The 16,209-nt window shown below is 34.5% G+C and overlaps 2 protein-coding genes and 1 long non-coding RNA gene across 6 annotated transcripts; 1 reads left to right on the plus strand and 2 right to left on the minus strand.

Annotated features, from left to right (window-relative positions):
- Window positions 1-5,577: 5,577 nt before the first annotated feature.
- On the minus strand, window positions 5,578-5,961 carry LOC110230976. Its single transcript, XR_002334069.1, has 2 exons — window positions 5,711-5,961; window positions 5,578-5,680 (listed from the first exon to the last, which is right to left on the minus strand). It is a non-coding gene; the product is annotated as an uncharacterized LOC110230976 (long non-coding RNA).
- A 672-nt stretch (window positions 5,962-6,633) lies between these two features.
- On the plus strand, window positions 6,634-9,833 carry LOC9324313. Of its 3 annotated transcripts, XM_021035361.1 has the most exons (6): window positions 6,641-7,033; window positions 7,122-7,224; window positions 7,454-7,528; window positions 7,945-8,223; window positions 8,306-8,410; window positions 8,484-9,833. In XM_021035361.1, exons 4-6 carry the CDS (start codon window positions 7,945-7,947, stop codon window positions 8,892-8,894), a joined length of 795 nt encoding a protein of 264 aa, XP_020891020.1. In that variant the 5' UTR covers window positions 6,641-7,033; window positions 7,122-7,224; window positions 7,454-7,528; the 3' UTR covers window positions 8,895-9,833. The 3 variants fall into 3 exon arrangements, with proteins under 3 accessions (XP_020891019.1, XP_020891020.1, XP_020891021.1); XM_021035362.1 differs by lacking the exon at window positions 7,122-7,224; XM_021035360.1 differs by lacking the exons at window positions 7,122-7,224; window positions 7,454-7,528 and having other exon boundaries at window positions 6,634-7,033.
- A 1,734-nt stretch (window positions 9,834-11,567) lies between these two features.
- On the minus strand, window positions 11,568-13,738 carry LOC9324314 (phosphoglycerate mutase-like protein 2). Of its 2 annotated transcripts, XM_021035363.1 has the most exons (10): window positions 13,555-13,738; window positions 13,352-13,413; window positions 13,163-13,270; window positions 12,893-12,972; window positions 12,556-12,718; window positions 12,400-12,474; window positions 12,202-12,290; window positions 12,007-12,126; window positions 11,879-11,923; window positions 11,568-11,789 (listed from the first exon to the last, which is right to left on the minus strand). In XM_021035363.1, exons 1-10 carry the CDS (start codon window positions 13,676-13,678, stop codon window positions 11,705-11,707), a joined length of 951 nt encoding a protein of 316 aa, XP_020891022.1. In that variant the 5' UTR covers window positions 13,679-13,738; the 3' UTR covers window positions 11,568-11,704. The 2 variants fall into 2 exon arrangements, with proteins under 2 accessions (XP_020891022.1, XP_002888251.1); XM_002888205.2 differs by having other exon boundaries at window positions 12,400-12,718.
- Window positions 13,739-16,209: the final 2,471 nt, after the last annotated feature.

The following is a 16,209-nucleotide window of genomic DNA, read 5'->3' on the forward strand; positions in this document are numbered from 1 at the left end:
GGATCATCTCCTCATTACTTGTGACTTTTCTGCGGTGATTTGGAACTTGGTTTTCAATAGGTTGTCTCCAACACAGCTGCTTTTCAGCATTTGGGCTGAACTCCTCTCGTGGACCCGACAAAGATCCGCCATTGCTCCTTTTCTCCTCAGAAAAATTGTTGCTCAGGCCACGCGCATCTTTTATATATGGAAATAGATAAACAATGTCCTTCACAATGCACACTTGATTTCCTCACAAATCATTTTCAATGGTATCGATCGTGAGGTCCGCAATACCATCACGACTAGAATACATAAAAGGCAATGGCGACCGCTAATGCCGCTATAGATCAGATAGTTTTCCCTGAACTAACCCAAATTTATTGTAACCTTGTTTTTAGCCTTTTTTCCAAGGTTATTCTACTTAGGTAATTAATGTATTGTATTACTACTTTTCATTATATATGATATTCACAATCACAATTTAGGAAAAAAGAAAAATTCATAAACAAAGTTAATTCAAATTGTTACAAAAAAAAAAGAAAAAAAAAAACTCACACATTAGTCTAATGCCTAAACCGTCATTGTTCTCAATTTTTGAAGGGTTGTTTTTAGAGTGATTTGCAAGAATAACATATTTTGATAACTTAATTAAATTTATAGCACTATAAAATGAAAAATAAAGAAACTAACACTAAAGGGTTGTGAAATGACTAAATTAGATTTGGGTAGTGGATGCACAAGCGTGGAGAAAAAAAAAGAAGCCTAGAGGAAAAAAAAAACAAGGTTTCTCTTTCCTACATAGAGCAACAGACAATTAAACCCCATCCTTACTTTTTTTTGTAATAATTGTTGAAAAAGTTTTTTATTCAATTTCAAGATTCTGATTTTAAAAAACTTATATTTTTTCTACATCAAACATACTTTGATATTTTAATTTCGGATACATATTTTTCAGTTATCTACATATAACATATAAACGAAATAGTATAAAATGTAATAAAATGGAATAGAACTTTTGCCCCAAAAAAACTAGAATAGAACTAGAGGTAACGATTATAACTCCGACGAAATGGACGATACCAAAAGTTAACTTTTCACGATGTGGTTGTGGTGGTGATTGTGATAATGGAGATAGCGGTAGTGATTGTGGTAATGGTAACGATGTAATGTTGGTGGTGGCGGTGATGACGACGTAATGACGCTGGTGATGGTGTGGTGGCGGTTACAGTGATAATGGCGGTTGTAAAGGTGGTGGGAGCGACTTGGTGGTTGTAGTAGTGGTGGTGGTGTGGTGTAGGTGACGGTGTGATGGTGGTGGTGTAGGTGACCGTGGTAGTTGCGGTAGTGGTGGGGATTGCAACGGCGGTAGTAATTGCGATGGCGGTGGTGGTGATAATGTGGTGGTAGATGATGTGGTTGTGGTTAGGCCCGGCCCTGGACCAATTTCTATGATACATTTGTATTGGGCCTCATATTTTCGAGGCCCAATTATGTAGAAATTTTTTTTTTTTTTTTTAAACCTCAAAATGAATTAAATAGACTTTACAATAGGCCTCAAAATAAACATAAAAGCTTCATCCTTAATATAAAGATCTCATAATTAGGAAAAAAGTCCTATAACTAGAAAACAATGTACAAAAATTAAGAAAAATTGTTAAATAATAATTATAAATACTCCATAATTAGCAAAAAAATTTTTTTTTAGCAATTTTTACTTTTAGAAAGACCCTAATTTTTTTTTTTTTTGTATTTGGCCCCGGATTATACCGGACCGGCTCTGGTTGTGGTGGTGATGGAGATTAGTGTAAGAAGAGAATAGAGTGATGGTGAGAAATAGAAACAAGGATATAATGGTAAATATTGTAAAAAATATGTTGAATATCATTATCTATTTTTTTATAGGTTAGATTGTAAATTATATAATTTTTGTTGGTTATTGCTGTAAATTTCTCTTGTTTTAAAAAAAACATTTACTAATGATGTCGAAAAAAAAAAGATTTACTAATATGCAGCGATCGGACGGTTCAAACCTTTATATGAATAGTAATCGTTGGATCAGAGTATTTAACAACAACAATCGTACGATCGAATTGTCATGCAAATCTATCCGTCTAAGATATATAATAATCCAGAAATTGAAATTTCAACACATATGTTGTCCACGCGTTTCGTCTCATGTCAGAGTTCGACACGCGCCAGGCAAATTCTTTAGAGCATGATTATTGGTACTCTCTTAGTTTTGGATCTTAGCGATATATCTACTATACATTTTTGCAGCAGTTTTTGGGGTATCCAAATCGGGTCAAATTTATTTAATTTTGACCCGGAAATCTTCAATCGGATCTTTCCTTAAATTTTGGCAAAATTAAAAAACGAAAATAATTAATAAAATCTAAAATATATATACTTTCTCAACTAATTACTATATTTAAACGCTTTATTTATGGTATATTCTCCACGATTTTTATAGATAAAGAAATCAAATATGATGATTTAATGCTAATATAACAAATTTGCACTAATTTCCTAAAACCTCTCTACCTAATTTAAACATAAATATATGATTCTTATTTCACTTTTATTTGATCTTATATTTATATTATTTTAAATTATTATAAAATATATAAATAGTTAGTAAATTTTAGTTTTTTTTTTCTGCATATGTTACAATTCAAATTTTTTAAAACGGACATATATTACTCAATCGATGAATAAAAATATGTGTGTAATCTATATTAACATTTTTAAGAACAAATTGAGCATTTAATCATGTCGTTATTTTATTCAGACCCGAAATTGAGTCATTCGGATCTTTCTTTAATTTTTACAATTATCTAAAATGGGACAGTATATCACAGGTGAAATCCTAATTAGTATTTTAAGATACAATTATAAATTGTTTTTACGGGTTGGTCCAAAAACACATACTAATTTAAAAATATACATGGAAACTATTTGAAAGCAACTTTCAAATTAACTCGAATTATATGACATTTAAATAAAAGTGTTATTAAAAAAATAACAAAATGATGTTTAATTTCATTTTAGATTATATGGTTGGACGGGTTTGGGTCAATATTAATACGAGACAATATACCACAGGTGAAATCCTATAAATAACAAATCAAAATACAATTATACAATCTTAAACACTAAACAAAACAAATACAACTTAAAATTTTTTATTTTAGATACAACGCATGTGACCCGCGGTATACAACAAAAAATATTATACACAATAAATTCATCAATTTATAAAAATAAAAAATCAAATAATTAACCCGCGGTGTACCGCGGGTCATATCCTAGTATACTAGTATAATCGCAGCACTTTTTGTGACGGGTGGGTAAAAAAGCTTTTGGGTATATCGGATATCCGACCCATTTTAAAAATTCCTTCACTAAAAATTTGTTGGGTCGGGTTATATTTAACCCAACTCATACACCGGATATTCCATATTTAATAATTTAGATTTTTAGAAGATTTGATTAAGATTTATAATTATGATTCTCCTATCATCTTTGTTTGATTTGTTTTTAACTGTTTTGAATCATCATATAATACATAAAGTAGAAAAAAATCAATTTTTTTTCTGCATATACTGTGATTCGAAATTTTAAAAACGGACATATATTATCCAATTGACGAAAATATATGTTCAACGTTCTACATCGATTAAAATATTTAGACAATGATTCAGAATCATATCATAAATAAGAACATTAATAAAATAAATGAGTTTTTTGGCGGGATGGGTTTGGCGGGACGGGTTTTTGAATCAATAATAATAAAAAGATTAAAATATCATTAATCCGCCGCTTCAATACGGATTTAATCTTTTTTTTTTTAATACAAATCACAGGACGGGTTAAGAAATTACGGAACGGGTTATATTTCGGAAATGATTTATATGGCGGACGAATTTGAATCAATATTTATATACCGCTTTAATACGGGTTAAATCCTCAGTTTATTAATAATTATCTCGTGGACTCGTGATATACCGTTACTTAATAACAATTGTAAACTATAATATAAATAAATATGTTATAAGGAGATACAATTTACAAAATATTTTTATACTAACTTTAAAATTAAATCATCTCGCGGTGTACCGCGGATCAAAATCTAGTTTTAGTATTAAATTTGTAAAGTTTAGAGTTAAGAGATTGTATTTTTGTTTTAAAATTTTATGTGTCTCCAATGGTAGGCTCTTAACTTGTGGTTCTTAGAAAAAAAAAATATTAATATAAAAATAAAATTAAATTAACAATTTTAATTTTAGAAAACTTAATAATTGTTGCAAATTAAATTTTATAAAACATACATGATATACAATTTATAACATACATGACATACAATTCTAGCTCCATTCTTTTCTTGCTCGATGATGACATTGAGTAAGATGACTCGGGAAAAATGGAAGATGCACGGATCAGTGCTCGTTTGTCCTTTCGATTCTTATCAAACTTGGTCTTGAATTTCACGTTTGAGGCAACTTTAATATCTTGTTCACTCTTTGGAAGAAGTCTTATCCCCGAGCCTAGCTTCCTTCTCTGCAAAATTTTATCTCAAAGCATGTCAAGAATGGTCGGGCAGAAGAAATAACAAGAGTAAACATACAAACAGCTTTAGCCAATGAACGATACTGAAGCTTCACACTCTTTAGCAACTCCCGCAATCTTCCATCATAAGAAAATACCTACGACCGAGAAATAAATCGCAGGGAAAAAAAAAAGAAAGGAACCTCTTGTTTGAAACAGAAATAAATGTGAGAGGTCATATGAATAGTAGTATCAAATTACTTGATCAAATCCTTGTCGTTTTCTCTTCGATGAATGGTTTGAATCACGAACACAACGGAAAATAGCTTTCATAAGCAAAAGAAAAGAGACAAATGCAAATAGCAGAAACAAAACTCTGTACCATCGGTTTCACTTGTTCAATTCCTCAAGCTCCAAAAGTGTGCCCGCAAGGTAAAATCATAGCATCAGCCATCAAAGACCCTCTAAAATTGTGCAAAGAAAATCAAATTTAACAACAAAATAGGCTATAAATTAAACGCAAGCATGATCAATACCAATCCAATGGTTTCCAACTTAAAAAGTATCAAAGTCCACCCTATCCAAGATTCAGAAAGTGCTACATCTATGCTTCCATTTAGGGCTGGGAATTTGAACCGAACCGATTTGTCCGAACCGAACCGAACCGAAATTTGGACAAATCGGTTCGGTTTCTTTAATTTGAGTAAACCGATCGGAATGAGTTTGAATTAGCTTCGGTTAACCGAAAATTTCGGTTCGGTTCACCCAAACCGAACGGTTAACCGAACAACAAAAAACCCTAGCCTCTTATAGTTCTAGCCGCCGTTCTTCTCTTTCTCTTCCTCATCTTCTTCCATTAGTCTTCTTCGATTCAGGACCATCACCTTCTTCTTCTTCTATTCATCATCATCTTTCTTCTTATTTCTTCCTTTTCAATTCATGACCATCATCTTGTTCTTTTTCTCCTTCTTCTTCTTATTCCTTCTTCCTCTTTGATTCATAACCATCATCATCTTCTTCTTCTTCTTCTTCTCTTATTCATCATCCTTCATCATCATCTTCTTCTTCTTCTATACCGTGAGCTCCGCCTTTCAGATCTCGTCGCCGGTGTCTTCGGGATTCATCGGACGCTCGTCGGTCGGTAAATTGTGACCTCGTACGATCGTGTTGAGTGAATTGTGACCTCGTACGATCGTGTCAAATGTGAGAACCTGGAAGCGTAAACTGGAGGAGATGAAGCTAATTTGTGTTCTTCTTCGTGAACCTAATCTGAGAGAAAAGACAAATCTTTTGTTTTTCTTGTTAGCAGGCCATGTGTTTTTTGCACAAAAAGCCCAGGCCATTGTGTTTTTATTTGCACAAAAAAGCCTACTTTTCAAAATCTTTTTGGCCCAAAATACTAAACCGAATAACCGAATTGAAATAACCGAATAAACCGTGTCCGAACCGAGCCGAACCGAATTATTAGTCGGTTCGATTCGGAATAGGTTTCATATTCCGAAAAAACCGGAAAACCGACTAACCGAAACCGAAAAACCCGAACGGTTCAAATTCCCAGCCCTACTTCCATTATTGGAGAATTCAAGGGTTTTTGGAACAGAATCGTATGAGCTCAACAGCGCCTTTAAAACCCACAAAAAAGGGTAAAACCACGCGAAAACAAAAAGGAACATACGTTGTAGGATCAGACAAAATGGTCCTCAAAGACTCGATTGAATTGCTCGAAGACGAAGAAGAAACGGTTTCTTCTTCCGCTGAAATCACACCCATTATCCGCAGCGACTGATGATACAGAATCTTCACCAGCTTCTTCGTTCATGCCGATGTCACCTTCATTTCCGGCTATGGAATGATGGAATCAAACGATCGCCTCCGGGTTCTCTCCGTTTTTTGGTTGTAATCGCGAAATGAGAGAGAGAGAAAGAAAAAAAAAAACACCCACTCGCTGCCACGTGGACGTCTCTTAGCTCTGTCTTTGTCTCTTAATTAAAAGACGTTTCTTAGTTTTAAAGGTGATTTTGCATTTATTTTAATTACCATTAATGCTAAGAGACTTGCGATAATCATGCTCTTAGAGAGTCGATATTAGGCGACAATTTTGGATCTTAACATTTTCATTTTTCATCATCCGAAATCGGAGAGAATTCGTCGATGATATCCTCGGGGATTTCCGATTGAGGAGACCGCCAAGCCACGGCGAGGCGAAGCCGTGCGTCGGATCGGCAGAGGAAATGATAGATTTCGCCGCGTTAGTGCTCCGCAGAATTCGCGAAATCCGATTTCGCGACACCACGAGAAAGTCATCTGGACCGAGATCTGATCGGTGGAGAAGAGAACTCCGTCAATTGGGAGAAATCGAACGTGGCGGTGGTAAGGCGATTTCTCTCGTTCAATGCTGAATCCCTATTGTCACCGTGGGCCTGAGCTGGGAAGCCCATTTATCGAACTTGGGTCCAGTTACAAAGAGTGTTGGGCTACGAGGGAAAACCCAAATGAAGAGAATGAGGTATAAATTTCGCTCTAATTGTTTTTTTTTTTTTTCCTTCCTTCTTTTTGAACAAAACGCTCTAATTTTTTTAAACGACCCTTTTTAGCTTTTCTCTCGTTCGACATTTGAGGTTTCTTCATCTCTCTTCTTGAACGCAAGGCAAGGTCGTTTCTTTGCATATCGTCTCTCTGTTTCCGGAAGTTGGAACTGTGAGTTTGCTTTTTGTTCTGGATTTTGTCTTCTTCGTGTTCTCTTTTAGTCTGGTTTCATTTATCTTTATCTCTCTATTTGAATGTAAGCGAAGATCGTTTCTTTGTATACTCGTCTTTGTACTTCGGAAATTGGAACTGTGCGTTTGCTTTTTTTCATTCTGGGTTTTCTCTTGTTAGTGTTCTTCTTTTACTCTGGTTTCATGTTTCTTCATCTCTCTTCTTGAAGGCAAGCTAAGATCGTTTCTTGGCATATCGTCATCTCTGTTCTTCAGCAAGCTTGATTCCAGGTTCAATTGGAACAGTAAGTTTGCTAATTCTGTGTTCTTCTCTTCTCTGTATTCTTCTTTTAGTCTGTTTCTTATTTTGTCCTCTTTGCCTTAATTTCAATCCTGTTCCTTAGTTGTATCGTTCTGTACTTATTGCAGAAAGGAAGTTATTTTATTTTCTTCTTCTTCTTGAGTCTCTGGCTCTCTGCGTTAATTTAATCCTGTTCCCTAGTTGCATCGTTCTGTTCTTCTTGCAGAAAAGAAGTTCTTTTATTTTGTCTTCTTCTTGAGTCTCTGCGTTAATTGCAATCATGTTCCCTAGTTGCATCTTTCTGCTCTTCTTGCTGGAAGAAAGTTCTTTTATTTTTTGTATTCTTCTTTTGCATAGAACATTATTCAATATATCTCTTCTTTCTCTTCTTCCGTTTAAGAAACCTTGTTTTCTTTTCAGATGTCTTTCCAGACATGTCACCTTTGTGGAAGCTCCTCCACCATGAACTACTGTTGGCGTCATCAAGCTCCACGAATTTGTCAGGGTTTACACATGAATTACGCTCGTACTGAGCAGGGTCATATCCAATCACCTTTATGTCAAGTCTGCCGACAAAACCCGGCCCTAATAGCTTGCTTTGACGAGAATATGATGTTTTGCTACATTTGCTTCAGAACTTACAACACTTGTGTTCCAGCCAGTCATTCCCTCAATGTCATACCGTTTTCATATCACACAGTGAGTAGTTAGTGTTTTTATTATCATATTTTCGTCAGTTTGTATTATGACTGACCAAGAACATCTGAACATGTCGCCACAGGCTTGTCGGGGTCTAAATCGACTGCCTATTATTCAATCTGTTGGTGATGGACGTGATGGAGGACATGGTAGAGGACGACGTCCCAGAGGAAGACATTCTCATGTGGTGAGCTCTCTCGTTCATAGTCTTTTCATTTCGTTTTAAGGTTCTATCTAAACGTTTTACTTAACTGTCACAGGTCGGGCCAGACTTAGAACTACGCCTTGGAGCTGGTCCTCCTCGTCCGCCTTACCAAGCTGGAGGTCAACATCAAGTTGCTGGAATCAACAGGAGCTTTTATTTAGTAGTGGGGCTTCAATCAACAATAGGTTCTGTCCATGTTAGAAACTTTGGAGGGGAGTTAATTGTTAGGACTCGTCCACAGTTGTCCATGATTGGAAGTGACATCGTGGGCTTCCAGGTTTTAGCTGACGAGCAAACACAGATCCAGGAAATGCTTATCGCCTCCTCTTTGGCTGAAGTCAAAAGAAATACCACGCAGAAGAAGGAAATAAGTGTCCTGGAGTTGATGGCAATGATGGACTCTGCCAAGGAATCTCTCATAAAGATTCTTGTCCAAGGAGATTTCTCTGAATACCTAGCTGATTAAAGTATGCACTTCACTACCCGTTTAGCTGATATGTTAAGCGAATTCTCAGATGATCTGCAAGCACAGTCAAAGGTAACCGAGTTCTTGATGGATGAAATCGAGGTTTTAAGTAAGTGCGAATGTCTGGTTATTCCAAGATCAGTATTCCTGGAAATTTTCTCTCACGATATGTGGACGATATCCACACAAAACCGGTCGACTTCATCAGAGTTATCTGGGACTACATTGGGCAAGTGTTCATATCTGTTATTACCAAATACTCTGTCACGTTCTCAGAGATCCAAGGAAGCATCAAAGAAGCTGGTGAAAAGCTAATCATCAAGATGAAGGAACAGTCTGTGGAGCAAGTGATAAAGATCCTTGAAATGGAGAAACTAAGTGATTACACATGTAACCCTGAATACATGAAGAAGGATTGGAGTCTGAAGACAGCTACACAAGCAAGCTTCCTACATGCACGACAAGGAAGACCCTGAGTACTTCGAATTAGATGGATTCGGGAATGTGCAGATTTCGCATCTGAGGAAGTATCAAGCTCATTTACTGGAGCAGGCATTCAATATGAAACTGAGGATATTATCATACTGGCCTATTGTCCTGCAAAGGTTAGTCGACAATCTCGGGATGCATCTTCAGCTCTCTGTGAGGTATCTTGTCAACACCCAATTTAAGAGTGAGATAGTTGCGAAAATGTTGGCTCCTAGAGGTGGCGGAGTAGTCGAGAGGAAGCTGCTGGGGATTGGCGATCAAGATGAAGAACAGTTTCCAGCTCTTGAAGGAGTATGATACTTCCTTCTGGTTATGGAGATTGTAGGAAATATTGAATGAATTTTTTGTTTTGTTGGTTTGGTGCGGGAAAGAAATATTGTTTCCTCTTGTTGGTACATTTGGTTTGTTGTTGGTAAAGTACACAACTGCTTTCAAAGGAGCTTTATGGCAGAACATAAGTCAATAAGCATGTTTAACTCAAGATAACTATTCTCAAGCAAGAATCCAAATAATAGCGTTAAGATCAGATCAATAAGCCTTACGGGTTAAGTATATTACCTGAGCAGAGGCGACACAACGACTAACTCAATTCTATTGAAAATTCCACTTGCCTTAACATGCTTGTGTAAATTATCAACCTACAATCACATAGTTCACATTAACCTTTTTCAAAATAGCAAAAAAAAACTCTTCATGTGTAACATAACAACAACAGATCATTCACATCTCATAGTCTATATCATTAGATCTACCAGAATAATACTATAAGTTAATGCAATGATTGCTAATTTACTTACTTGTTGCCATCCAAGAGGTGTAAGATGTGCATCACAGAGATCCTCAGATAAGTAAGCCTCATTGTTCTTCTCTCCTTCAACATTGTGAATCCCTTGAGCATGTCTCACCTAAAACACAAGAACTCAATCAAAATCTGAGAAACAAAAAAAAAGTCAGAATATTGGGAACAAACGAACGAACCAGTCAGTGGCGATCGATATTTATATTTATATATATATATATATATATATATATAATATAATAAAAATATTGAAGATAATTTGTGCTCTGTTATTTGTAATATATATAATTCATTATACTATATGAGAAAAGGTAAAATGAATACAATTTTTCTATTAAAAATCATCTGAGTTTAAAAGAATCAAAGAGTAATAGCTAAATTTAGAGATTTTTATTAACATATTTAGTTTGATTGAAAATATAAATTTACTAGATTTGTACTAATGTTTTTAATTTATTGTTTTATAGAACGCTCAAATATTTGAAAAACAACACATAAAAATATTATAGAGAAACCAATTACAATAACTATGAACCACCAAAGTTATGGGGAGAGACCAAAATTTTTAAACATTAAATTTTTAGTTGATACAAAGGGAAATAAATATTATGGTCTATGCATTTAGATTAGGTTGTTATTTACATTTGGATTTAAATTTGTGACGAATTTAACTAAATTAAAGAGAAAAAGATATTAGTTATATTTATTTGCCTTTTTCTAGGTAACGTGAATTTGGCAAATTGGAAAACACAAATTTAAGGGGGGCAAGAGAGAGTTTTCATAGGGGGCATTTATATTAATTCCTTAAACCTCTTCAAAGATTTCAAAATATTAGGGGTGGCAACTGCCCCCCTCTTAATCAAGGTAGATCCGACCAGATGTATGGTTTTGCAACGTTGAAGTGGGTAAAGACCTTGACTTGGTTTAGCCTCCATATCTAGATTTTGAATCATGAGAAAATTTAAGAAATAGTTTTAATCCCACAACTGAACTATTAGTCACACACACCACTTATAAAACTAATCAAATAGTTTGCATGTACGCAATAAAGATTTTACACTAGTTCTATTTATATCAGTTCTTCTTTTTTTGTTTGGTTCTGCATAAAAATATTGGTTTTCTCTTGTTGGTAATTTTGGTATGTGGTATAGATGGTTCGATTTAACGAATTTTTGGTTTTTGGGAGACAACTTTTGTTATCTCAACTCTGAATTTTTCAACCTTCTATGTCGTGATGCTAAGGTTTATGTTTAATGCTAAGTCCATTTCTATGATTCAAATTTAGTTTTGATAAAGTATTATTTTCCGCAGAGTGTATAAAATTTGAAGTCTGCATTATGGTATCAACTAATTTTTGGTAAACAAAACAAACAAATTGAGACAAATACTGAATAAAAACCATCTTAAATCTCCTCTCAGTATCAAAAGCAATCAAATTTGTTAGTTTTTATTGTAAGACTAATAAAAAACTTTGAGACTTCATAAAAGATTTTCATAATTCTCATCACTTTTGTCTTTATAACTACTTCTGATTATCACTAGGAAGATCTTCTCCGGCAGGTATTTTTCCGGGATAGTTGGCCACTGGAGGATCCGAACCGTTCATGCTGCATTTTGAATGAGAGAAGAATACAAATTTAAAAAATTTTTGAATGTATCAAATGTGAGCGTTTACTGAATAAACAACAAAACTTACCATTTATCTACAAGAACAACCGAACGGAGTTCACAGTTGGCAAATCTGCAACAAACAAAAGAATTTGAGATAATTATATCATAAATAATATAGCAAATGATTATCAAAGAGAGAGGAAGAGTTCTTACTTTGAAGAAATCTCGTTTTTCACAGATGGATCACAATCGTTTCCAAATGATTTTAATGTATGATACAAGAACCCACTATGAGTAACAACCGCAATCTCCTTTTCTTTCCTTGTACTCAACCTGAATTCAGTTGATATATCAATCAAAAAGATCATACAAAGATCACATAGAGATGTTAGAATTGCTTATATTCACCAATTAAAGAACTTCACGCCTCTGGCCGCAATATCTTGGTCCTCCTCTCGGACGTTAGGCTTCCACAAGACATCTTCGTCACTTTCTATCTGTATACAAGAATATGAGAAAATGTGAAAACATAGGTAAAAAACACCAAAGCCGGTCCAAAGTAAAGCGATAGAAAAAGATCATAGTTTCTATAGAATAGGTACTTGCCAATGAAAAATCAATTGCAGGGAACATTTCGCGGTACTTGGTGATATTACGTCTTCGGTCACAAGGATGAACACCCTGAACCAAAAACAAGAACATTTCAAAAAAGTTACTCTTAAGCAAATGCCAATTATGCAAAAGGTGGATAAGTAAACATACCAAATGTTCTCGACAGGATTCAACCGCAATGAACGGTGGACAATTTAAGCTTGATATAGCAGGACGATCGCTGTTTCCAGCACCTGCGGTCATAAGCAGAGGTGCATTAAGGCCATCTTTGTAACCTTCCCCGCCAAAAGTTCCGACCGCAGTTTGTAAAGTCCTAAAACAAACAAGTATTGAGGTAAATAGACAACTGCTTTTTAAGGAACTAATGGCAGAATATAAATCAATAAGCATGTTCACTCTTGATGACTACTAGTCAGTAGTCTCAAGCAAGAATCCAAACAATGCCGTTAAGATCAAATCAATAAGCTTTACGGGTTAAGTATATTACCTGAGCAGAGGCGACACAACGACTAACTCAATGCTATTGGAAATCCCACTTGCCTTAACATGCTTGAGTAAATTATCAACCTACAATAACAGAATTTCACATTACTTCCCTTTTTCAAAACAGCACAAAAACCTCTTCATGTGTAACATAACAACAACAGATCATTCATATCTCATAGTCTATATCACTAGATCTACCAGAATTATACTATAAATCAATGCAAAATCATAGCGATTAAAACCGATAAACGATGATGGCTGATTTACATACTTGTTGCCATCCAAGAGGGGTAAGATGTGCGTCAAAGAGATCCTCAGATAAGTAAGCCTCATGGTTCTTCTCTCCTTCAACATTGTGAACTCCTTGAGCATGTCTCACCTAAAACACAAGAAATCAATCAAAATCTGAGAAACAAAATAAAAACCAAATCAGAATAATGAGAACAACAAAAAAACAAACCAGATGTATGGTTTTGCAACGGTGAAGTGGGTAAAGACCTTGACTTGGTTTAGCCTCCATATCTAAATATTGATTCATCAAACAAAAATCATTAAATGCCCATTTAGCTTTGACTATGAATTCAAGATTTTGGCGTTTATGGATTCAAGTTTTCAAGATTCAGACAACAAATGAGAATGTAAGAGAAACAAGGAGAGAGTTACCGTGAGAAGAAAGAGAGCTGCAACAACGAAGAGAGAGGCGACGAATCGATGGAAGAGGAGAGGAAAGAGGAGAAACAGAGGAAATGTAAAATGAAAGATTTGAGGTCATTGATTGGTGACTCATAGAGATCCGTGGCCACTTTTTTCTGCTTTTTTTTAATTGTTAGTTGTTACTGTTTACGAACTTTCCGTTTATATATTTTGTCATTACACGAGTACAACTTTTGGAATATTCCAAAGTCCAACTATCCAAGCACCATTTGTTGTGGTTCTGTTTGACTTGAATTAATGAATAACAAAAAGAAAATAAAATAATAATGAGAAAATTTAAGATATAGTTTTAATCCTAACTGAACTATTAGTCACACACTTATTATTACTTTCTTTCATTCTTTCAAAAAAAAAAAATTATTAGTCACACACACCATTTATAAAACTAATCAAATAGTTTGCATGTACGCAATAAAATTTTTTATGTTAGTTATATTCATATCATTTCTTCATTTTTTTTGAAGAACATAAGATAATTTAAAAACTACTCTTTTTATATCAAAAATTACCATAATATCTTTTTAATTATTTATACATTATTTAGTTTTATATAAATGTAAGAATATAAAAATATGAATAATAATACCATGTTTAACAACATATGAAGTCTGACAATAATAATAAAGTGACTAAATTTTTTAAATCCAACTAAAACCGAAAAAATACTAAGATAGTAGGAGATCACCAGTTGAGTCGTATATCGCTGTTTGAGAAGAATCGAAAATGTTCTAAGAGTAACTGAAATAAACTAAAATCCAATATTTTCTTTTTAAAATCAAATGGATTCTAATGAATTGTTATCCGACCCATTCAACCAGTTCACCGGGCCGCGGCCCGCGGTCAAAAGCGAATTTTTGTGAATTTTTCTAGTTTTAAGATAGTCAGATATTAGCTCTAACCCAAATCAAAAAAGTTCTTCCTCCGCATTAATCTTGCTCCTCTATGCCTTTACCTTGTCCTCTTGCTCCTCCAAAGGCTTGAGAAGTTGTGCCAAATTGGCACACGACAACACAAACCCAAAGTTGCTTAAAACGAGATACATCCAATATCAGTGTGTATCTAGTCCTCAAGATGGAATGGAAAACGATGTCATTGTAGTCAAGCCTCCAAAATTGCCAAGACAAACTTTGACAAATCTTCTCGCTCTTTAAATGAGCATAATAATAATAAGGTATGTATCTATAAGTATTTGAAGAAATTAAATATTAACTATATATCAAAAGGAGAAACTGAAGCCCGGTGACTGTTTGCAAAACTGTTAGTGATAACAGTTGTTAGACTGACAATTGAAGCCTGGAGTTGAGCAATAGCCAAAGCTAGTTTATCTTTGCTTTGACCATCAGCTTCATCGGTTTGAGTTTCGGTTGTTTTAATTTCATCAAGTTTTGGTAGCGGATCCTCATTTCTTGTAGATGCAACTCTACCAAACTCTTCATCAACGCTTTCAGCTGCAGCTCTACCAGAAATCTTCTCTTCATCAACGTTTTCAGCTTCCATGACTTGCTAAATCTCAGTCTTTAATTTGTGTATTTCATAACTTAGGTTCTATGTCTTCCTCCACAATCTCTTTCTCAGTTTGTGTGTCTTCATTCAAAACCTTAGACATGTTGAGAGGCTGAAGTAGAAAACCCCTGAAAAAGCTAAATTCTGGTTTAGATTTAGGAGACTTGTAATTGATATGTGCAAGGGCTGGACAAAATATCGTTAGATTTGCTTTGATTTTATTAGCTTTGATTCGCTTCGAAAAATCCGGATATCCATAGTCTTACAAAGAAAATCAAATACTAAAAGTTGATATTCGTTAAAAGCAGAAGAAATAACAAATACTAAAAATTTTAAATAGACGGATATCCACTCCGCTCCAATATACATGTAGATATATATATATATATACATATATATATATATATATATTAATAATTTTACTATTTTTATATGTAATTTTTTAAGTTTATGGTCATCAAATTAATTATTTAACTATTAGTTTTAACAATTAAAGTAGAAATAGATTAAATTTTGACTTTTTCTATATATTTTAAAAATGTTTATAAGTAATTTGAATATATACTAAATGGATCGGATATCCGGCAAATATTTCAGATTTTAACGGATATCCGGACAGCCGAATATCCAGTTACTTAGGAAACAATACGGCTCAGAAAATCAATTATTCGGACGAAGCGAAGTGGATCACGAATACTACCAAAATTCCAAATATCCGTTCTGTGCCCACCCTATATGCTACTCTAAAATAGAAAGTAGGCAAGATAACACCAAATGGATCAATCAATTATTCAACAGAAAATGAATCCCCTCCAAAGCCAAACAAAGCTACATTTAATGAAAGAATTCTTCAACAGCAAAGCCTAGTGTAAGCTAGAGTCTTTCCTTTACACTAATTTTTGCAAAGCAAATCATTTGGGACCTATCAGTAGCACTACCCGCTCCTCTCAGACGCAGCTTAAGGACAAGCTGGAAAAACTGTTTGGTAAGCTCTTGTGTAACAACCCAATGATATTGATGATAAGAACAAGCCCTTGCAGGGGTCTGGTTGTCACACATTGAGCACATTTATACAAACTCATCAACACTTAAGATGGGTTC

Source organism: Arabidopsis lyrata (assembly GCF_000004255.2).
Source record: "Arabidopsis lyrata subsp. lyrata unplaced genomic scaffold ARALYscaffold_2, whole genome shotgun sequence".
NCBI lineage: Eukaryota > Viridiplantae > Streptophyta > Magnoliopsida > Brassicales > Brassicaceae > Arabidopsis > Arabidopsis lyrata.